At 41.9% G+C, this 24244-nt stretch overlaps 1 protein-coding gene across 2 annotated transcripts in view; it reads left to right on the top strand.

Moving 5' to 3' along the window:
- Window positions 1-24244, top strand: part of ppip5k2 (diphosphoinositol pentakisphosphate kinase 2) — a 69112-nt gene that overhangs the window by 21236 nt on the left and 23632 nt on the right. The window contains exons 7-25 of one of the 2 annotated variants that reach the window (XM_038970388.1): window positions 658-759; window positions 1519-1680; window positions 2402-2523; window positions 7128-7229; window positions 7516-7602; window positions 7757-7832; window positions 7931-8040; window positions 8131-8216; window positions 8425-8550; window positions 8841-8962; window positions 9536-9718; window positions 10078-10219; window positions 13630-13853; window positions 14310-14437; window positions 14791-14905; window positions 15179-15286; window positions 15897-16013; window positions 16423-16602; window positions 20121-20294. In XM_038970388.1, the coding sequence (XP_038826316.1) occupies window positions 658-759; window positions 1519-1680; window positions 2402-2523; window positions 7128-7229; window positions 7516-7602; window positions 7757-7832; window positions 7931-8040; window positions 8131-8216; window positions 8425-8550; window positions 8841-8962; window positions 9536-9718; window positions 10078-10219; window positions 13630-13853; window positions 14310-14437; window positions 14791-14905; window positions 15179-15286; window positions 15897-16013; window positions 16423-16602; window positions 20121-20294 (2466 nt within the window). The remainder of the gene's footprint in view (window positions 1-657; window positions 760-1518; window positions 1681-2401; window positions 2524-7127; window positions 7230-7515; window positions 7603-7756; window positions 7833-7930; window positions 8041-8130; window positions 8217-8424; window positions 8551-8840; window positions 8963-9535; window positions 9719-10077; window positions 10220-13629; window positions 13854-14309; window positions 14438-14790; window positions 14906-15178; window positions 15287-15896; window positions 16014-16422; window positions 16603-20120; window positions 20295-24244) is intronic. The other variant, XM_038970389.1, reaches the window with a different exon arrangement.

The following is a 24244-nucleotide window of genomic DNA, read 5'->3' as shown; positions in this document are numbered from 1 at the left end:
GGGATGAATTGGAACGCTGACTGCGAGCCAGGCCTAATCGCCCAACAGCAGTGCCCAACCTCACTAATGCTCTTGTGGCTGAATGGAAGCAAGTCCCCACAGCAATGTTCAGACATCTAGTGGAAAGCCTTCCCAGAAGAGTGGAGGCTGTTATAGCAGCAAAGGGGGGACCAACTCCATATTAATGCCCATGATTTTGGAATGAGATGTTCGATGAGCAGGTGTCCACATACTCTTGGTCACGTAATACACACACACATACACACAACTAGCTGTCAACATTCCTAACTAAGGCCATAACTCAGTGCTCTAGCAACATCTCTGCAGTGTTAACAAGCCCCTAATACCATGTAATACTAACTAGAACCTGTTAGAACCTGTACAAGCCACTAATACCATGCAAGGCTAGCTAGAGCCTCTAATACCATGCAAGGCTAGCTAGAGCCTCTAATACCATGCAAGGCTAGCTAGAGCCTCTAATACCATGCAAGGCTAGCTAGAGCCTGTAATACCTTGCAAGGCTAGCTAGAGCCTCTAATACCATGCAAGGCTAGCTGGAGCCTCTAATACCATGCAAGGTAGCTGGAGACTGTATAAGCCACGGTACAGCATTCATGGCTTTCCATGTAATTTCTCTCCACCCGATCTTCCCTCTAGATTGGAAGCAGAAGTAGTGTTTATTCGCCCGAGAGCAATGTGCGAAAAACTGGATCCTACATTTATGAAGAGTTCATGCCAACGGATGGAACTGATGTGAAGGTACATCCCATTAGCCAACAGCCGTTTGTGTTAAACAAGTGTTAAACATGTTTACTTCAGTGTGTTCCATTCTGTCTAAAAAGTATGGAATCCTCAGGGGTGAATTTAGAGTCAATATTTGCCTTAAAGAACAACATAATAGGATTTATGTGTTATGCCTCGTGGAAGACTGTCTCGGTTTCAAAGATGATGAGAGGAGAGTGACTGTGCAAGTCTAGACTGCGGAGTCCGCCGAAATAGGAGAGCTCCAACCCAGCAGTATATATATCATTCTGCTTATCTCATGGGCTCAGCTGAAAAGGGATCTAGCTAAAACCGCATATTATGTCTACGTTCCAAAAGGGCCCATAGGGTACCACTTGGGACAAGCTATATTTACTATCTGGGACCAGCTGAAATAGGGCAGCTAAAAATGCTCATTATATTTACTTTGCAGGATCAGGCACCAGCTTTTAGTTACACAGCTGATAAAAGGCGAGGACAGTGAGGCCACTAGATTCACTATTTCAGTGTGTATGTCCATGGTCTTTGCTTTGAGCACCACAGTCAGGCTGTGTCCCGAATTGCACCCTATTCAGTGCACTACTTTTGACCAGAGCCCCTACTCTCAGAGAACAATGGAAGTGGAATAGAATAATAATTTTTTTAATGCTTTTTTTTAATGTATTTCTTAATGTATTTTTTTTTTTTAATGTAACCATAATTTTGTGGGTGTGTGTGGGGGGCGGTGTCTATGTGTGGGCTGGGCTTGGTCCTTAGGTGTACACAGTGGGGCCGGACTATGCCCACGCGGAGGCCAGGAAGTCCCCGGCCCTGGACGGCAAGGTGGAGCGGGACAGTGAAGGCAAGGAGGTGCGCTACCCTGTCATCCTAAACGCCCGCGAGAAGCTCATCGCCTGGAAGGTCTGTCTGGCCTTCAAGGTAACCAGGGACAACACGCTAGCAACCGGTAACCAGGGAAAACACACTAGCAACCGGTAACCAATGACAACACACTAGCAACCGGTAATCAGGGACAACACGCTAGCAACCATGACCTTAGGCTAGGCCAAGACTGTGGGTGTGTCCCAAATGGCACCTTATACCCTACATAGTGCACTACTTTGGATTAGAGGGTCAGTGCTCTGGTACAAAGTGGTGTACTGTGTAAGGAATAAGGTACCATTTAGAACAAAGCCAGGGACTTGACTCATTATCCCTAGTCTGACTTGATTAAGTTGGACAGCCCTGTGGAATGGACCGAGCAAAGGTGGTGGGGGTTGTCTAAAGAGAGACAAGTGGCCTAAATGCTAGGAAACACAAAGTAGAAGTGCCCTAAGTATCCAAGTTCTCTAGAGACTAAATAGAACGTAGTGCCCAAATTGTAACACATTATCAGAAATATCAAAGTATATCAAGACATTACGTCTGTTTTCAATTATGGCCCAATAATGTGCATTCCATCTGATTAATCAAATAATGTATTTTAATATTTTTTGATACTGTGTACAATAAACTGCTTTCAATGACGATAGGTTTCAGTTCCCGTATCTGCCTTACCAGTGAACCATAAAGGCATGCTTGCAACTTTAGATAGTGAGGTTTAAATGTCAGATCTCGGGAAGCTCGGATTCTCATTTTCACTTCTCCTTTCTCTTGACAGCAAACTGTCTGTGGTTTCGACTTGCTACGTGCCAACGGCCAGTCGTACGTGTGCGACGTCAACGGCTTCAGCTTCGTGAAGAACTCCATGAAGTATTATGACGACTGTGCAAAAATACTGGGGTCAGAATCCACATTTTGGAGAAAGAAAATGACAAATTATCGTTGCTAAAATTGATCATTTTACAGTTTGCAAATGATCATTTTGAAATGTGGTAAATAATTAGTTATGGGTATTCCTAAATGAATGAAATAGGTTATGTAATACTTTAGATGGAAAACGCTTCATATGTCATATGTTGCCTTATAAAAACACTGAAGTTTTTTTTTTTTAAATGTTATTTTATATATACAGTTGAAGTCGGATGTTTACATACACCTTAGCCAAATACATTTAAAGTCAGTTTTTCACAATTCCTGACATTTAATCGTAGTAAAAATTCCCCGTTTTAGGTCAGTTAGGATCACTACTTTATTTTAAGAATGTGAAATGTTAGAATAATAGTAGAGAGAATTATTTATTTTAGATTTTATTTATTTCATCACATTCCCAGTGGGTCAGAAGTTTACTTACACTCAATTAGTATTTGGTAGCATTGCCTTTAAAAATTGTTTAACTTTGGTCAAATGTTTCGGGTAGCCTTCCACAAGCTTCCCACAATAAGTTGGGTGAATTTTGGCCCATTCCTCCTGACAGAGCTGGTGTAGGTTTGTAGGCCTCCTTGCTCGCACACGCTTTTTTAGTTCTGCCCACAAATGTTCTATAATTTGAGGTCAGAGCTTTGTGATGGCCACTCCAATACCTTGACTTTGTTGTCCTTAAGCCATTTTGCCACAACTTTGGAAGTGTGCTTGGGGTCATTGTCCATTTGGAAGACCCATTTGCGACCAAGCTTTAACTTCCTGACTCATGTCTTGAGATGTTGCTTCAATATATCCACATAATTGTCCTCCCTCATGATGCCATCTATTTTGTGAAGTGCACCAGTCCCTCCTGCAGCAAAGCACCCCCACAACATGATGCTGCCACCCCTGTGCTTCACGGTTGGGATGGTGTCCTTCGACTTGCAAGCCTCCCCTTTTTCCTCCAAACATAACGATGGTCATTATGGCCAAACAGTTATATTTTTGTTTTATCAGACCAGAGGACATTTCTCCAAAAAGTACGATCTTTTTCCCCATGTGCAGTTGCAAACCGTAGTCTGGCTTTTTTATGGCGGTTTTGGAGCAGTGGCTTCTTCCTTGCTGAGCAGCCTTTCAGGTTGTGTCGATATAGGACTCGTTTTACTGTGGATATAGATACTTTTGCACCTGTTTCCTCCAATCAATCTGGGATTGATTTGCACTTTCGCACCAGAGTACATTAATCTCTAGGAGACAGAACGTGTCTCCTCAGAAGCTTCTAAAGCCATGACATAATTTTTTTGAATATTCCAAGCTGTTTAAAGGCACAGTCAACTTAGTGTATGTAAACTTCTGACCCACTGGAATTGTGATACATTGAATTATAAGTGAAATAATCTGTCTGTAAATGACTTGTGTCATGCACAAAGTAGACGCCCTAACCGACTTGTCAAAACTATAGTTTGGTTACACAGAAATTTGGGGAGTGGTTGAAAAATGAGTTTTAATGACTCCAACCTCAGTGTATGTAAACTTCAGACTTCAACTGTGTGTGTGTGTATATATATATTGCCTAGTTATATACTTGCCTAGTTAAACAAAGTATAAATATATATATATATATACTTTGTTTAACTAGGCAAGTCAGATAAGAACAAATTCTTATTTACAATGACGGCCTAGGAACAGTGGGTTAACTGCCTTGTTTAGGGGCAGAACAACAGATTTTTACCTTGTCAGCTCGGGGATTCGATCTAGCAACCTTTCGGTTACTGTCCCAAACCTCTAACCACAAGGCTACCTGGACCGAACCGTTGGCTGTGAGATGCATTCAATAGTTTGTGGAGCATCTTAGATCACCAGTGTCATTGTTTTTATATTTATTTATTTATTTCACCTTTATTTAACCAGGTAGGCTAGTTGAAGAACAAGTTCTCATTTACAACTGCGACCTGGCCAAGATAAAGCAAAGCAGTGCGACACAAACAACAACACAGAGTTACTCATGGAATAAACAAACATACAGTCAATAACACCATAGAAAAAGTCTATATACAGTGTGTGCAAATGAGGTAGGATAAGGGAGGTAAGGCAATATATAGGCCATTGTGGCGAAATAATTACAATATAGCAATTAAACACTGGAGTGATAGATGAGTGCTTCTATTGCTTTATAGACAGGATGGAGTTAGAGTATTATGAAACTATGTAAGGAGAGATACAGTGAACAGTATATCACACACCCTTGTGCTTTATTATACAACAGGATGTAACGATTCCCATCGGTTCCCAATTTCAAATGTTTCCGGGGACCCCAAACCGAACCAAATGTAGCATGCATCGGTCAGAAAATCAAACGTTAATCAAACGTTACGAATCGCCGGTTTAATTATAAATATGTTTTGCTCATATTACTTTCTTTCTACTGAAATTACCTAATCTTTTGTAACAACTGATACACATCAGTGTCGAACTAAGCATGTAACTGTGTTGACAGTCATTGATCTACAAGTCATTTTGTGTGCTGAACCCCAGGTAATATCAGTAGCCTAGTCAAACTGCTGCACTGTGCCCAGCTTCGTGCTGACCAGACTGAGGTAATATCAGTAGCCTAGTCAAACTGCTGCACTGTGCCCAGCTTCGTGCTGACCAGCCTGAGGTAATATCAGTAGCCTAGTCAAACTGCTGCACTGTGCCCAGCTTCGTGCTGACCAGACTGAGGTAATATCAGTAGCCTAGTCAAACTGCTGCACTGTGCCCAGCTTCGTGCTGACCAGCCTGAGGTAATATCAGTAGCCTAATCAAACTGCTGCACTGTGCCCAGCTTCGTGCTGACCAGACTGAGGTAATATCAGTAGCCTAGTCAAACTGCTGCACTGTGCCCAGCTTCGTGCTGACCAGCCTGAGGTAATATCAGTAGCCTAATCAAACTGCTGCACTGTGCCCAGCTTCGTGCTGACCAGACTGAGGTAATATCAGTAGCCTAGTCAAACTGCTGCACTGTGCCCAGCTTCGTGCTGAACAACCCCAGGTAATATCAGTAGCCTAGTCAAACTGCTGCACTGTGCCCAGCTTCGTGCTGACCAGACTGAGGTAATATCAGTAGCCTAGTCAAACAGCTGCACTGTGCCCAGCTTCGTGCTGACCAGCCTGAGGTAATATCAGTAGCCTAGTCAAACTGCTGCTCTGTGCCCAGCTTCGTGTGCTGACCAGCCTGAGGTAATATCAGTAGCCTAGTCAAACTGCTGCACTGTGCCCAGCTTCGTGTGCTGACCAGCCTGAGGTAATATCAGTAGCCTAATCAAACTGCTGCACTGTGCCCAGCTTCGTGCTGACCAGACTGAGGTAATATCAGTAGCCTAGTCAAACTGCTGCACTGTGCCCAGCTTCGTGCTGAACAACCCCAGGTAATATCAGTAGCCTAGTCAAACTGCTGCACTGTGCCCAGCTTCGTGCTGACCAGACTGAGGTAATGTCAGTAGCCTAGTCAAACTGCTGCACTGTGCCCAGCTTCGTGCTGACCAGACTGAGGTAATATCAGTAGCCTAGTCAAACAGCTGCACTGTGCCCAGCTTCGTGCTGACCAGCCTGAGGTAATATCAGTAGCCTAGTCAAACTGCTGCACTGTGCCCAGCTTCGTGCTGAACAACCCCAGGTAATGTCAGTAGCCTAGTCAAACTGCTGCACTGTGCCCAGCTTCGTGTGCTGACCAGCCTGAGGTAATATCAGTAGCCTAGTCAAACTGCTGCACTGTGCCCAGCTTCGTGTGCTGACCAGCCTGAGGTAATATCAGTAGCCTAGTCAAACTGCTGCACTGTGGCCAGCTTTGTGTGCTGACCAGCGGCCTGTTCTGATCTTGAACCTCTGCACAGCACCTTCAGCTTTCAAATGCTAAAATGGCTTGTGGGATATTAGGCTTTATTAGTTGAGTGACAACCGATGTCATTTGCTATAGGTTATTGTTATCTATGTGCTGTTAAATTGGTTTACCATAAAAGTACATTACCGGAGACCATTCATCTGGCTATTTCTGCTGAACGGGCTTACAGTAGATTTAATTTAGATTCTTCATGTTCACCATCGGCAATAGTTTTGGTAGTTTTATTTTAAACAATCAGTGTATATAGTTATCTTTTGATATATAGTGTAAAGTTTATAATTTCATCACAATAACTGCATTGGCATATCAGGAGGAGAAAATAAGCTATTTAAAATTTCCAAACAGTCAATCATTCCATTTTGCAGAATTTAATTTAGAATGGAATATGAATGTGTTTATGCAACAAATGTTAGTGCATCGATTCGTTCTCTAAACAAACCGGATTTCCCCCCCCTGAATCGTTTAAAACTAAAACGTATCAATCCTGTATCGTATCGGAGCCCATTCATCTGGATCCATGTATGTATTGAATCGTCTAGAAAGGGAAAGATGCACATCGCTATTATACAGATTCATAATGGTCAGACACAGCTTGTTTTTAAGATGAATATATGTATTAGGCAATGTAGCACTAATAAAACACAATACATCACATAATAAGAATGATCTTCAAGTAGTTACCAAAGTTTCTTTGTCCCTGAACATCATCTGTCCTCTCCTGTAGAAATATCATCATGAGAGAGCTGGCTCCCCAGTTTTCTATCCCGTGGTCCATTCCTCTGGAAGCTGAAGATATCCCCATTGTCCCCACCACCTCTGGAACCATGTGTGTATTTACACACATTTTGATGATGCGTTCGTAGTGAATATAGCTGTTTAGCCATAGCAAATGTAGCTTTAAATTGGTGCACTTTTAGGCCCCAACTTGACTTCCATGTGCATAACTCAAATGTTCCTGCATATCCTCCATTGACATAATTGTATACAATTAAATCAAGCAAAAAAGATAAGCGTACATCTCCAATAGGATTTAGCCAGCAATGAATAGAAAATGGCTAAACTCCACTCGTATGGTAAGTTGATATTTTTAACTGTTGCTACTCTTAACTCAGGATGGAGCTACGGTGTGTTATCGCTGTGATTCGTCATGGCGACAGAACTCCCAAACAGAAAATGAAAATGGAGGTTCGGCACCAGAGGTACATGACACACTTGGACAACTGAAAACTTCCACACAGTCAATGTACAGGGCTACTGTCACACTACAGTACTGTTAACATGGTGATTCAGTATTGGTGAATGTTTTCACCACTGTAATGTATCGCCTCTTTATTTGTAATTATTTTCTTTTAGGTTTTTTGATCTATTTGAAAAATGTGGCGGGTATAAAAACAAAAAACTAAAGTTGAAAAAGCCAAAGCAATTACAGGTAAACAAAACCTATTTGTATTCTTTGCACGTTGTAGCTTCATCACATGTTGTACAGTACAACTTACCTGCATCTCATTTGTTTATTTCCAAATCCAGGAAGTGCTAGATATCGCAAGACAACTCCTAGTCGAAATCGGACAGAACAACGATTCCGAAATCGAAGAATCCAAAGCAAAACTTGAACAACTGAAAACAGTCCTTGAAATGTATGTGTTACTGCACATTCCCAGATGTTTCTAACGATTGAATATTTGATTTAACAAACTGCTCTTACAACAAAATGTGTTTTGCTTTAGGTATGGCCATTTTTCTGGCATCAATCGCAAGGTTCAGATGACGTACCTTCCGCATGGGTGCCCCAAAACATCCAGTGAGGAGGAAGGTAGGATTTGTTCTGTCATGTGGACTTTATATAAAATGTTCTCTAGTATGTGAACTGATTGTATGCGTTTGTGTGTGTGTGTGGTTCTCTGTGACTTACTGACTCATTTTATGTGTGTTTCTCTGTGTTGTCTGTGTGGTTCTCTGTGACTGACTGACTCATTATCTCTGTGTTTCTCTGTGTTGTCTGTGCTTGCTGTGCCCTTTAGATGTGCGTAGGGATGACCCCTCTCTGCTGCTGGTGTTGAAGTGGGGCGGGGAGCTGACCCCGGCAGGCAGGGTACAGGCTGAGGAGCTGGGGAGGGCCTTCCGCTGCATGTACCCTGGAGGACAAGGTAACAACCTCTATCCTCCACTCCCTCTTTATAGACGAGGTAACAACCTATCCACTCAGTCTTTAAAGCGGCAATCAGCAGTTGAAACAATAACAAATCTTTTTCCCTGATACCCCAAATGACCCCAATCCTGACTTACATCTATTTGTCAACCTAGATAAATACAATCCACTTCAATACCCATCTCATGTTCCATATTTAGGTTGTGATGGGAACCACCTTAATGTTAAATTAGTGGACGTCCTCACAGACTCTCACTGATGTGTAAAAGCTGATTTGGTATTTTCCAGGCGACTACGCAGGGTTCCCAGGGTGTGGCCTGCTGCGCCTCCACAGCACCTACAGACACGACCTGAAGATCTACGCCTCCGACGAGGGACGCGTTCAGATGACCGCCGCTGCCTTCGCTAAGGTCTGTCTGACAGTACAGGTTTTTAAAGAGACATTTCACTCCAAAATGAACATTTGTCGGATGTTTTTAAACCCCCCGCCAAAAATTTGTGTGAAGATAAATCCATGTCCCATGCCATTGGTTGAGACGATCCAGCTATTTGCCTCTTCCCAAATAAATGGAAAATACCATCTCACAATAACATCTGGAAATTGAATGGCGCTTACCTTTTTACCTTTTTTCCATTTATTTTTGGATTGAGGCGTATCTCGATCTACTCAACAGATCTGAAATGTGGATTTATCTCAATATTAGTCTACTTTTGACGTCTAAATAGAAACATCTGACACACTTTCTTTTTGGAGTGAAATGTACTTTTAAGAATGTTAGTCAGTCAAGTTATAATACATAGCCTAGTGGTTAAGAGCATTGGGCCAGTAACCAAAAGGTTGCTGGTTCGAATCCCAGAGCAGGCTACGTGAAACTGTCGTTGTGCCCTTGAGCAAGGCACTTTACCCTAATTGCTTCTGTAAGTCGCTCTGGATCATCTGCTGAATGACTAAAATGTAAATATATCTGGTGGCATCCATTCAGGGACTGCTGGCGCTGGAGGGCGAGCTGACGCCAATCCTGGTGCAGATGGTGAAGAGTGCCAACATGAACGGGCTGCTGGACAGCGACAGCGACTCTCTCAGCAGCTGCCAGCAGCGCGTCAAGGCCCGTCTCCACGAGATCCTGCAGAGAGATAGGGACTTCACTGCCGAAGATTACGAGAAGGTTGGGACTAAAGGATGCAGTCTTAAGTTCTGTCCTGTCCGATCCATTTTGTCTGACAGTTGTGGCTCGTACGGGCTGTGGAGAAAGCCACTTGGAGATATAATGATCAAACGCCAATGTATATTTTAAGTACTACTGTTGTAAATAGGTTCTTGCTAAAATATTATTTTTGAAAACGTCCAATGACCCATTTTTTCTTGTCCTTTATGAAATAGTCCAAGCAGGATACATAAGCTGACATGGTTCAGAGATGTATAAAACCCTGTCTCTGACTGTGGGCCGTTGTGATTTTTGTCTGCACCATCCCTAATATTTCCCCCCTTCCTAGTGCTCAAAGTATTTTGTCTTTCTGTTCCCAGCTGGCACCCACCACCAGCTCCTCCTTGATCAAGTCCATGCAGATGATCAAGAACCCGGTGAAGACGTGTGACAAGGTGTACGCTCTCATTCAGAGCCTCACTCTGCAGATCAGACAGAGGATGGAGGACCCCAAGTCAGCTGGTAAACACTCTGCTCTTATCTCCAGCGAAGATCCCCATTGAAACTAATGAACTCCAGGGATGGTTCCAAATGGTACCATATTCCCTTCTTTAGTGCACTAGCTTTGACCAGGACACGTAAGACAATGTCGGGAATAAGTTGCCATTTGGGATGCTCCCCAAAGTTTGCTCTGAAACCCCATTTTTTTAAATCCATAATTAAGTGGGATCATAGGTCCCTGTCATTATCGTGGGTCACTAAGTCAATGGCTTGAATTGAAAGTTAGAGCTCTGATTTGGAGCAACGGGCTTGAATGTGAGGTTAGTGAGGGATGAGGAAACGGAGACCTTGATTCTGGTTTGGATTCTATGACACATCCGACTTAATGAGTATGAATTAACCATAACACTCCCTCCATAGACAAATGGGTTGTTAGTCACTGTATTTTGACTAAATGTACAGTACCAGTCAAAAGTTCGCACACACCTACTCATTATTGTTTTTCTTCATTTTTTATATTTTCTACATTGTAGAATAATTGTGAAGACATCAAAACTATGAAATAACACATATGGAATCATGTAGTAACCAAAAAAGTGTATTTTATATTTTATATTTGAGAATCTTCAAAGTAGCCACCTTTTGCCTTGGTGACAGCTTTGCACACTCTTGGCATTCTCTCAACCAGTATGGAGGTGTGTTGGGTCATTGTCCTGTTGAAAAACAAATGATAGTCCCCACTAAGCGCAAACCAAATGAGATGGCGTATCGCAGCAGAATGCTGTGGTAGCCATGCTGGTTAAGTGTGCCTTGAATTCTAAATAAATCACAGACAGTGTCACTAGCAAAGCACCCCCAAGTAGGTGTGTACCCAGCAGCATACCACCCTGCATACCACTGCTGGCTTGCTTCTGAAGCTAAGCAGGGTTGGTCCTGGTCAGGCCCTGGATGGGAGACCAGATGCTGCTGGAAGTGGTGTTGGAGGGCCAGTAGGAGGCACTCTTTCCTCTGGTCTAAACAAAGATCCCAATGCCCCAGGGCAGTGATTGGGGACACTGCTCTGTGTAGGGTGCCGTCTTTCGGATGGGACGTTAAATGGGTGTCCTGACTCTCTGAGGTCATTAAAGATCCCATGGCACTTATTGTAAGAGTAGGGGTGTTAACCCCGGTGTCCTGGCTAAATTCCCAATCTGGCCCTCAACCATCACGGTCACCTAATAATCCCCAGTTTACAATTGGCTCATTCATCCCCCTCCTCTCCCCTGTAACTATTCCCCAGGTCGTTGCTGCAAATGAGAACGTGTTCTCAGTCAACTTACCTGGTAAAATAACGGATAAATAAAAAAAAAAAAAAAAAAAAACATCACACCATTTTATAAAGGAAAACCCTGGAATGAGTAGGTGTGTCCAAACTTTTAACTGGTACTGTATATGTCACTCGACCTTGATGAAATTAAAAGACAACAATGTATTGACCAACGATATGTATATTTTTGTTATTTTAAATTGAACCTTTATTTAAAACCTCTTAAGGATCTGCCCCTTTTTTTCAATTTTTGCCTGAAATGACATACCCAAATCTAACTGCCTGTAGCTCAGGCCCTGAAGCAAGGATATGCATATTCTTTGTACCATTTGAAAGGAAACACTTTGAAGTTTGTGGCAATGTGAAAGGAATATAGGAGAATATAACACAATAGATCTGGTAAAAGATAATACAAAGAAAAAACCAACTGTTCTTTTGTATTTTTTTTGTACCATCATCTTTGAAATGCAAGAGAAAGGCCATAATGTATTATTCCAGCCCAGGTGCAATATATATTTTGGCCACTAGATGGCAGCCGTGTATGTGCAAAGTTTTAGACTGATCCAATGAACATTACATTTCTGTTCAAAATGTTGTATCAAGACTGCACAAATATGCCTAATTTGTTTATTAATAACTTTCTATGTTCAACATTGTGGCTCTCCTCAAACAATAGCATGGTTTTCTTTCACTCTAATAGCTACTGTAAATTGGACAGTGCAGTTAGATTAACAAGAATTTAAGCTTTGCCAATATCAGATATGTCTTTGTCCTAGGAAATTTTCTTGTTACTTACAACCTCATGCGAATCACATTAGCCTACGTTAGCTCAACTGTCCCGTGGAAGGGACACAGATCACGAAGAAGCTTTTAACTAGGCAAGTCAGTTAACAAATTCTTATTTACAGTGACGGCCTACCGAGGAACTGTGGATTCACTGCCTTGTTCAGGGGCAGAATAACAGATCTTGTCAGCTTGGGATTCGATCCAGCAACCTTTCGGTTACTAGTCCAACACTCTACCTGTCGACCCCAAATATATACATTAAATGACTGATGGGGCCTCTGTTTTGAAGCTACCGCGCCTCAATCTTGGTACTCCCCCATTGTTTTTTCAAAGTTAAAGAAATTTAATTTAACAATGTCTACATTTGTTTTTGCCACTTAATTGAAATACTGTAGAATTTCATTAATTCCTATGGAGGCCTGCTCCTACTGGGGAGTGCAAAGATGGCCGACAGGAGGCTTCAACGCCTCTCATTGGCAAATACATCAGCAATACAGGGTTTGGTAATGATGACTCATGAATGTTAATGTAACATATACTCAGTGAAATATATGTACCAGTCCTCCCGAGTGGCAGAATGGTCTAAGGCACTGCATCGCGGTGTTGTGGCGTCACTACAACATGGGGTTTGATCCCATGCTGTGTCACAACCGGCCGTGATCGGGAGTCCTACAGGGCGGCGTACAAGGGGCCCAGCATCGTGTAGGTTAGAGGAAGGTTTGTTCGGGGAAGGCTTTACTTGGTTCATCGCACTCTAGCAACACCTTGTGGCGGGCCGGGCACCTGCAGGCTGACTGTCAGTTGAACAGTGTTTCCTCCGACGCATTGGTCCAACTAGCTTCCTAGTTAAGCGAGCAGGTGTTAAGAAGCAGGGATTGGCGGGTCATGTTTCAGAGGACGCATGACTCGACCTTCGTCTCTCCCGAACCCGTTGGGGAGTTGCAGCGATGTGACAAGATGGTAATCATGAAATTGGGGAGAAAAAGGGGGGTAAAAATTGCAACAAAAAATAAATGTATATACCGGATGAAAGTAGATTACACTGATATTCACAGTTACTAAATAAAGTAGTTTTGACTCAGTTCTTATTCATTATTTTACATGCCATATTTACCACAATATCTGAAAGTTATTGGGATATGAATGAAAGACACAATATAAACCATTGTTTAATTATTATTTTTTTAAACTACATTTTGAAATGTTTTGGTCAAACTGTCATCTAAATGTGGTAGTCGCAGTATTTGTGTGCATGCCTTTTAACAGTAAAAATAAAAATCATAACTTGTTGTCCTGCACCTATAGTGTAATGTTCATTTGGAAAAAATGTACTTTCTAGACATCCAATTGTACCATAGCGAGACTCTGGATCTGATGCTGCGGCGCTGGGCCAAGCTGGAGAAGGACTTCCGGATGAAGAACGGCCGCTACAACATCAGCAAGATCCCCGACATCTACGACTGCATCAAGTACGACGTGCAGCACAACAGCTCCCTCAACCTGTCCAACACGATGGAGATCTACCGCCTGTCCAAGGCTCTGGCCGACATCGTCATTCCACAGGTATGTTCCAGGTTTGGATCAAAGATTTTATGATTAGTATTTATGTAGCTAGCGCCTTTCACCAAGACACTACAGTGATGCACAGCAGACGTACAGCACCAGTATACTCTCCATACATCGTGGTGAAGTTTGGAGTGATTGAAGCATTTAATAGTGGCAGCCCCTATTACATTCTGCTTATAGATATAGTTTATTTGGTAAATATTTTCTTAACCAACAGCGCAGTTCAAGAAGAGTTGAGGGCTTGTAAGTAAGCATTTCACGGTAAAGTCTACACTTGTTGTATTAGGCGAATGTAAATAAAATAAAGTTTGATTTGTATCTTGTAGTGTCACCAGATAGACTAGTAATAGGTGTTTGGTTAAAGGGATATTTGTTTTAGTGACCACTGTTATGCTCTTGTTGAAATGGCAATGTTCTAAAAAAACATATTTTTTTACACGCCTGTCCCGTCAGGAGTATGGTATCTCTCAGCCTGAGAAGCTGGACATAGCCAAGGGCTACTGCACCCCCCTCATTCGCAAGATCCGCTCCGACCTGCAGAGGACACAGGACGACGACACCGTCAACAAACTGCACCCTGTGTAAGACACACACCATCTCCAAGTCTCTGACATGGGGCTCCAGAGTGGCGCAGCAGTCTAAGGCACTGCATCTCAGTGCTAGAGGCATCACTACATACACCCTGGTTCGAATCCAGGCTGTATCACAATCGGCCGTGATTGGTAGTCCCATAGGGCGGCGCACAATTGGCCCAGTGTCGTCCGGGTTTGGCCGGTGTAGACCGTCATTGTAAATAAGAATTTGTTCTTAACTGACTTGCCTAGTTAAATAAAGGTTCAAATAAAACTAAAAACACAGTCAGCATCCTCAGAGCTGTATCCATATCGGTCTCCCTATGAAATACAATTTCAGTTGTCCCATGTGTGTTGTCCAGGTATTCCCGTGGAGTCATGTCCCCGGAGCGTCATGTCAGGACCAGGCTGTACTTCACCAGTGAGAGCCACGTGCACTCCCTGCTCTCCATCCTCCGCTACGGAGCCTTCTGTGACGTGAGTCCTCTCTAACATTGGTCCTGAACATCCGTACTTTTACATTTCTGTATTGTATCAATTGAACCGGTTTTAAAGGCCATGTTTCACATTAGAATCCACCAAAACATTGTGTACTGCATCTATGTATTAATATGATATGTCATGTTTTTTTCGGAGGGTTTATATTATTTTTTTGTCTACCAAATATAACCAAATTTTAACCAGAAACATGCTCTTTAATATGGCTTAAATATGTCTGAATCCCATATTTAACTGTTGCTCATATCCCAGGAGACCAAAGATGACCAATGGAAGAGGGCCATGGAGTACCTCAAGGTGGTCAGCGAGCTGAACTACATGACACAGATTGTAATCATGCTTTACGAGGACCCTAACAAGGTACTGTAAGGTCCAAGTATATGCCTGTGGGTTTTTGGTTATGTTAACTAGCAGCCGGAAGCTATAGCTGCTGACACCAGCTGAGTCATCACACAGCCACTGTAAGTGGGATCGTTGGAGTAGAACCAGATTTTATTTTCATAGCCGATATAGGATGGATCTCTTTCATGTCTATTTACTGAGGAAGTTGTCATAGTGAGTGGTCATAATAATGTTACATATATAGTATGGGTTGTTTTGGCGCTCATAGAGGTAGCAAGGCGCTTTCATCTCTAATTGTTTTGTGGTATGTTTTTGAGGGTAACACCTCAAGGTTATTATAATAATAGTTAGGTGGGTGCTTATTATTTGTCCTATTTCACACATGTACAAGTGTGTATTATACGCATGTGTGAATTGGAAATGTTTTTTTTTTTTGCGTATCCCAACTTCTCCTCAGAGATTGGGGTCACGGCCAGAATCTACCCTGTAGCAAATTAGGGCTCAAGGGCACATCAACATATTTTTGTTTAAGTTGTCGGCTCTGGGATTCAAACTAGCAACCTTTCGGTTACTGGCCCAACACGCCTACCACCTTATTATTACCAGCACCATTGTATCATTACTCTAGGACCCTTCATCTGAGGAGCGCTTCCACGTGGAGCTGCATTTCAGCCCGGGAGCCAAGGGCTGTGAGGACGACAAAAACCTGCCCTCAGGGTTTGGCTACAGACCAGCTTCTCGAGAGGTAAGGGGTCCCAGTTTCTGAAGAAACCATGTGTTGTGTCATTAGATACAATGAAGGTCTTTGTAGAACTGTGTAACCACTTTTAGGGTGGCATATGGTGAATGCTGATGTAGTTACTGGGAAAAAGTTGATAGAAAAGCTGTTTTATGAGTGTGAGTTGTGTAGTTAATATTAGTATTCGGCTTACTCACATCTTGACAGGAAGTAGTTCGTCTTAGAGGCAACATGAATGGGCCTATATCCAGTTTTTTTTAACTCCATTGTGTGCGTTTTTCTGATCAGGAATTCCAGATCTTTTTTTCCAAACCTCGGGGAAATCATCTTATTTGTTTTTCTCATGATTAAAGTGGACTATTCTTATTTTCCCTTATACATGATGTTCTACCAATCGTATCCCTGTCATCTCCAGAACGAGGGATCAAAGAAGACGTCTAAGGAAGACAACGACGAGGAGTCGGCCGCCGCCAACGCCAAGCGGGACGAGCCGGACCGAGCAGCCCTAATGATGTTCAGGCCCCTGGTGTCTGACCCCATCTACATCAACAGGAAGTGCCCACTGCCCCGCTCCAAAAAGATTGGCTCTGTGGAAGTAAGTGCCACCTTCAGGTCCAGTTCCGAATACACAGGTGGTATACAGGATAGACTGTATACGCTAAGAGTTGTCACAACAAACGTACACTATGGTAGTCACCTGCTAGCTACATAGGTGATAAAAATGCCTGGTTAGTGGTACTGCTCTTGCATGTAATTGGCTTGAATTAGTTTTTGGGTTAGTACTGTGTAGTGTTGTATGTTTACAGCAGAGCTATGCAACAGAATAACAATGTGCACTGTAAAGGGTCACATGACTAGTCACCAGCCCCCTTTGGAACGTAAGCTTACTGTATTACTTATTACAGTAATATACCATTTTAATTAGAACAAGGAGTGATTTTTAAGGTCTCAAAACAATGCTGGTGTGACTACCTTCTCTCGATAGCCCAGCCGCGCGCAAGTAACAATTGTGAAATGTACACTACCGTTCAAAGGTTTGGGGTCACTTAGAAATGTTCTTGTTTTTGAAAGAAAAGCACATTTTTTGTCCATTTAAAATAAACATCAAATTGATCAGAAATACAGTGTAGACATTGTTAATGTTGTGAATGACTATTGTAGCTGGAAACGGATGATTTTTAATGGAATATCTACATAGGCGTACAGAGGCCCATTATCAGTAACCATCACTCCTGTGTTCCAATGGCACGTTGTGTTAGCTAATCCAAGTTTATCATTTTTTTTCATTAACAATGTCTACACTGTATTTCTGATCAATTTGATGTTATTTTAATGGACAAAAAAAACCAGTGCTTTTCTTTCAAAAACAAGGACATTTCTAAGTGACCCCAAACTTTTGAACGGTAGTGTATCTTTGATGGTCCATCTTTGCATGAACACACGAAATTCCTCAATGGAAGCACTTTGCTATTCTGCAAGTGGCCTTGGTCGTTGACAGAGATGAAGTGCCACGTTAGCTATGAAGCTTTCAGCAAACTCACCTCAAAGTTGTTACCTGTAATTTGAAACTTGATGTTTTTACCTGTATCTACAACTTCTTTGCTTGCAATATACAGATCTTTCCCTGCAGGACAACACGGAATGATTAGTATGTCCGTATATTCATGTTGATATATTTCATTTATTTTTTATGTAATATTGAAATATATTTCTGTGTACCCACCCACACACAAAACATTGCTGTATGTTGGTGAGTGTGGTGAGTGCATGGTAACTTCTACTGGTCTTTGAAAATGTTGTAGAAACTAATCAATTTTCACTTTTTTATCTTAAGAAGTGGTGGTCACCAACACATGTTTGTAGAAGAAATGTGATATTTTTTACGTCTGTGTTCTACACTTTACCTTTATAAAATTCAGCTTGATGCAGTCACTCAGGTTATAAGTAATAATATGCATTATTACAAAATATATATTATTTTGTCTAGGAGTCAATGTTATTTGCTATAATTCATATTTACTCTACCTTCTAATCTCCATTGCATATACTTCAGTAATGCACTAAGTCACACCCCCACATTACACCTTGCATGTGCATAAGAGTGCAACATATATATTTAAGTTGGTTTCCTTCAGATCACAAAGAAATGTTCTGCAAGCAGCGTGTAACATCACTTTTGCCAAACAACAACCCCTATGTTTCAAATTCACCAGTTACACAGCAAAATTACAAATGTTAAATCAACTCTCATAGCGTTAAAATTAACACTGTGTCCATGTTGTTCCACACTACACCGAGCTAATGTTAGACTTTCAAAAATGGTAGAAACTCTGAAAGTACAGTATTAAAAGCTAACTGTAAATAGTTGAAAATGTATATTGACTAACACTGGTTATTGTGTTGCATTCACTTTACACTTTAAGTGTTAAAATCAACTCAACAAGAGTATATTTTTTACTTTAATTGTTGATTACATTGTAATACCTGGCGGCTGGTAGCCTGGCGGTTTAGTGTTGGGCCAGTAACCGAAAGGTCGCTGGTTTGAATCCCTGAGCCGACTAGGTGAAATATCTGTCAATGTGCCCTTGAGCAAGGCACTTAACCCTAATTGCTCTGGATAAGAGCGTCTGCTAAATGACTAAAATGTAAATTTAATATTGCTGGCTTTTAAGGGTATATATTACAAAAGCAACTACCTCTGTACATCTTTTGACTAATAGTATTATAGTAAATATTGTGCCATACCCACAGTATTATAGTGAATATTGTGCCATACCCACTGTATTGTAGTGCAGATTGTCCCTCACCCACTGTATTGTAGTGCAGATTGTCCCCCACCCACTGTATTACAGTGCAGATTGTCCCTCGCCACTGTATTACAGTGCAGATTGTCCCTCGCCACTGTATTACAGTGCAGATTGTCCCTCGCCCACTGTATTACAGTGCAATTGTCCCTCGCCCACTGTATTACAGTGCAGATTGTCCCTCGCCCACTGTATTGTAGTGCAGATTGTCCCTCGCCCACTGTATTACAGTGCAGATTGTCCCCCGCCCACTGTATTGTAGTGCAGATTGTCCCTCACTCACTGTATTACAGTGCAGATTGTCCCTCGCCCACTGTATTACAGTGCAGATTGTCCCTGCCCACTGTATTACAGTGCAGATTGTCCCTCGTCCACTGTATTACAGTGCAGATTGTCCCTCGCCCACTGTATTACAGTGCAGATTGTCCCTCGCCCACTGTATTACAGTGCAGATTGTCCCTCGCCCACTGTATTGTAGTGCAGATTGTCCCTCGCCCACTGTATTGCAGTGCAGATTGTCCCTCGCCCACTGTATTGCAGTGCAGATTGTCCCTCGCCCACTGTATTGCAGTGCAGATTGTCCCTCGCTCGTTCACTCAGTAGAGTGGAAAAAAAAATTTTGAATGTAGAATATACACAGATTTATCTTCAAAGAGAGTGAGAATGTTCCATGTGTTATTTACATTTCTCAGATTGTCATTTAATGTGTACAGTTTGATTTGGAGTTATGTTTTATTTTATGTATTACAGTGCAGATTGTCCCTCGCCCACTGTATTACAGTGCAGATTGTCCCTCGCCCACTGTATTGTAGTCACTGGTCTTTCACATTATCACATGGTGTTGGGACAATCTGCACTACAATACAGTGGGTGAGGGACAATATATTACACCAGCTGTATGCTGACACTAATGCTGAGAGAATAGTCTATACACATCAGCTAAAGTTGCCCAGGGCTACATTTACTTTAAAATGTATGTATTGATTGTTAATTAGCTGATCAACCAACTTGTGCCAGGAGCACAGAATTGACCTGCAATGTCTGTGACCCGTAAATGGACAATCTAACAATTGCTAGTACATTGATTTGTTTCTCCTTTTTTTTTTTTTACTTTCCTTTTAGTCCCCATTGCAGCCAGACTTTATCAAGACCGCAGCTGGCAAAGTATGACGATACATTATACCAAACCTAAACAAAAAAGTTCCTACTTGTGAATGTTGATGGGACACACATACATTAGCTGGAGACTGTTCTTTTTTTTGGTAATGTTGCATGACTGTGCTGTTTTTGCCCCCTCTCTCACTTCCAGGAAGAGAGCCCCCTGAGTGTGTCTAGCCCTGACTCTATTGGTACCTGGCTTCATTACACCTGTGGTGTTGGTACTGGGCGTCGAAGACGCAGATCAGGGGACCAAATCACTTCCTCCCCTGTCTCCCCCAAATCACTGGCTTTCACATCCAGTATTTTTGGCTCATGGCAACAGGTTTTTACCCATTTTAATTTATTATCCACACAAACAGATGACACCTACTCTTGTTCATGTGCACTTAAAAACACTGCTGCGGTCAGCAAGGACACCTAATCAGCAGATTGATGTAAAGATGCCATTTTTACATAATTTAAAAAAATGTTTGCCATTTTCATATTTTGTTTAAAAACCTAAATGGTCCGGTGAAGAATGATTCCTTTTTGTCTTTCATTTTTGGGGGTTCATTCGGCTCATTGGGTCCATACAGTGAAGATGATAACTCTTGAAACAAGAATGTTACATTTTAGTGTCTTCCATTGTAATAGCATTGCAATTCAAAGATTGCTGGCTATGGGATACTCATTTTGCACTGTATTTAAAAAATATATATATATTTTGCAACTAACGTTGTTGCTCTGCTGCCTTGGTGGAATTCACACTTTCCTCACAATGTGGCCACAATGTCTACTAGAGGTACACCTAAAGCACTTAGCACCAACCAGCTAATGAGACACTGTCTGTGGCTTTCTCCCTGGTTTCATCTTTGTTGAGGTTTCTCCCTGTTTTGTTGTTGTTCCCCGGGTAAATATATTTAGATTTTTTTTTTTTAAATCAAATACCTGCTCATGGACTCTTTCAATTATGGCTGTGTGAAATACAGTACCAGTCAAAAGTCTGGACACACCTACTCATTCAAGGGTTTTTCTTTATTTTTTACTATTTTCTACAATAATAGTGAAGACATCAAAGCTATGAAATAACATATGGAATCATGTAGTAACCAAAAAAGTGTTCAACAAATCTAAATATATTTTATACTTGAGGTTCTTCAAAGTAGCCACCCTTTGCCTTGATGACAGCTTTGCACACTCTTGGCATTCTCTCAACCAACTTCACCTGGAATGCTTTTCCAACAGTCTTGAAGGAGTTCCCACACTGAGCCCTTTTTGGCTGCTTTTCCTTCACTCTGCGGTCCAACTCATCCCAAACCATCTGAATTGGTTTGAGGTCGGTTGATTGTGTAGGCCAGGTCATCTGATGCAGCACTCCATCACTCTCCTTCTTGGTCAAATAACCCTTACACAGCCTGGGGGTGTGTTGGGTCATTGTCCTGTTGAAAAACAAATGATATTCCCACTAAGCGCAAACCAGATGGGATGGCGTATCGCTGCAGAATGCTGTGGTAGCCATGATGGTTAAGTGTGCCTTGAATTCTAAATAAATCACAGACAGTGTCACCAGCAAAGCACCCCCACACCACCACCTCCATGCTTCACGGTGGGAACTACACATGCAGAGATCATCCATTCACCAACTCTGCGTCTCACAAAGACACAGCGGTTGGAACCAGATTTGGACTCATTAGACCAAAGGACAGATTTCCACCGGTCTAATGTCCATTGGTCGTGTTTCTTGGCCCAAGCAAATATCTTCTTATTGGTGTCCTTTCCTGTGGAGATCCTAATCAGTGCCAGTTTCATCAAAGCGCTTGATGGTTTTTGCGACTGTACTTGAAGATACTTTCAAAGTTCTTCACATTTTCCACATTGACTGACCTTCATGTCAGTAATGATGGACTGTTGTTTCTCTTTGCTTATTTGAGCTGTTCTTGCCATAATATGGACTTGGTCTTTTACCAAATAGGCCTATCTTCTGTATACCCCGCTACCTTGTAACAACACAACTGATTGGCTCAAACGCATGAAGAAGGAAAGAAATTTCACAAATGAACTTTTAACAAGGCACATCTGCTAATTGAAATGCATTCCAGGTGACTACCTCATGAAGCCGGTTGAGAGAATGCCAAGTGTGCAATGCAGTCAAGGCGCTGGGTGGCTACTTTGAAGAATCTCAAACACATTTTTGGTTATTACATGATTCCATGTGTGTTATTTCATAGTTCTGATGTCTTCACTATTATTCTACAATATAGAAAATAGTCAAAATAAAGTAGAACCCTGGGATGAGTAGGTGTCCAAACCTTTGACTGGTACTCTATATTCCACTAAATTGGTATCGCCAAGTACGATGTATAGTTAAAACTGGCCGTGACATGCAACCAAGTATTCATTCACTCATTCATAACTTGAACAACAGAATGTATGTCTTGTGTTTGTTATGCATTATCACCTTTTGCCAACATGAAAAGCCATAATCGAACCAGTCTGTCTGCAGAGTTTGGTGTCGTTCTTTTCATCCATCTAAGAGACGAGGTAAAGACCACTCTTTATATTAATCTGCTGAAACAGACATTAGCTGTCCTTCGCGACTCGCTCGGATTTGCTGTTGAGTGAGAATTTGAACAATAATCTGGGCCACTATCAGAGTGGCTAGTGTGACTAACTAACATGCAGATTTTGGAGATCTGTTTGGGGTGGGATGTCCGTCCTAAGCTTGCCTGCCGCTTATGCCTCCAAGAAATTTGGCCCAACTCGGCTGCGATGGAACTTAACACACTCTTTTCTAATGGGTCACTGCTTTGCTCAAATCAAATGTAAAGCAGGCTATTTCAACTACATTTCTCGCTCCATTTGCCAAATGGAAACAAAACCAGATTTTAATGTGAAATTGGCTGTATTTGATACTTTTCACCAGATTATATTAACGATACGGCCATTGAAGTCATCCTATAAAGGGGAAATGCAGTGTGAACATTTAAAGCAGGTTCGAAGGTTGACACTAAATCATATATCGAAAGGCAATAGCTTTTAATTATAGCAGTGATCAAAAATAGTATGTATTATAGAATAAATATATATGTATGTGTGTGTGTGTATAATAGTATGTATTATAATATCATATATTATAGTAGTATGTATTATAGTATATTAAACAGTGCATTCGGAAAGTGTTCAGACCCCTTCCCTTTCTCCACATTTACGTTACAGCCTCATTCTAAAATGGATTTAAAAAATAAATAAATCGTCAATCTACACACAATACCCCATAATGATAAAGCAAAAACGGTGATTTTTTTTTTTGCACATTTATTTAAAAAAATATAAAACTGAACTTATTTACTGAAGTATTCAGACTGTTTGTTATGAGATTTGAAATTGAGCTCCAGTGCATCCTGTTTCCATTGATCATCCTTGATGTTTCTACAACTTGATTGGAGTCCAACTGGTAAATTCAATTGATTGGACATGATTTGGAAAGGAAAACACACCTGATTTGTAAACACACCTGTCTGTATAAGGTCACACAGTTGACAGTGCATGTCAGAGCAAAAACCAAGCAATGAGATTGAAGGAATTGTTCGTAGAGCTCTGAGATATGATTGTCGAGGCACAGATCTGGGGAAGGGTACCAAAACATTTCTGCAGCATTGAAGGTCCCCAAGAACACAGTGGCCTCGTCATCCTTAAGTGGAAGAAGTTCAAGACTCTTCCTAGAGCTGGCTGTCCGGCCAAACTGATCGGGGGAGAAGGGCCTTGGTCAGGCCTTTATGGTAGAGTGGCCAGACGGAAGCCACTACTCAGTAAAAAGCATATGACAGCCCGCTTGGAGTTTGCCAAAGGGAACTTTAAGGACTCTTAGACCATGAGAAACAAGATTCTCTGGTCTGATGAAACCAAGATGGAACTCTTTGGCCTGAATGCCAAGCGTCATGTCTGGAGGAAACATTAACACCATCCCTATGGTGAAGCATGGTGATGGCAGCATCATGCTGTGATGTTTTTCAGTGGCAGGGACTGTGAGACTAGTCAGGATTGAGGGAAAGATGAATGGCGCAAAGTTCAGAGATCCTTGATAAAAAACTGGGGTGAAGGTTCACCTTCCAACAGGACAATGACCCTAAGCGCACAGCCAAGACAACGCAGGAGTGGCTTTGGGACAAGTGTCTGAATGTCTTTGAGTGGCCCAGCCAGAGCCCGGACTTGAACCTGATCGAACATCTCTGGAGAGAACTGAAAATAGCCGTGCAGCGATACTCCCCATCCAACTTGACAGAGCTTGAGAAA

The sequence above is a fragment of the Salvelinus namaycush genome, chromosome 31 (assembly GCF_016432855.1).
Source record: "Salvelinus namaycush isolate Seneca chromosome 31, SaNama_1.0, whole genome shotgun sequence".
NCBI lineage: Eukaryota > Metazoa > Chordata > Actinopteri > Salmoniformes > Salmonidae > Salvelinus > Salvelinus namaycush.
The sequence above is the reverse complement of the archived record's forward strand: the minus strand, read 5'-3'. Positions and strand labels throughout refer to the sequence as shown.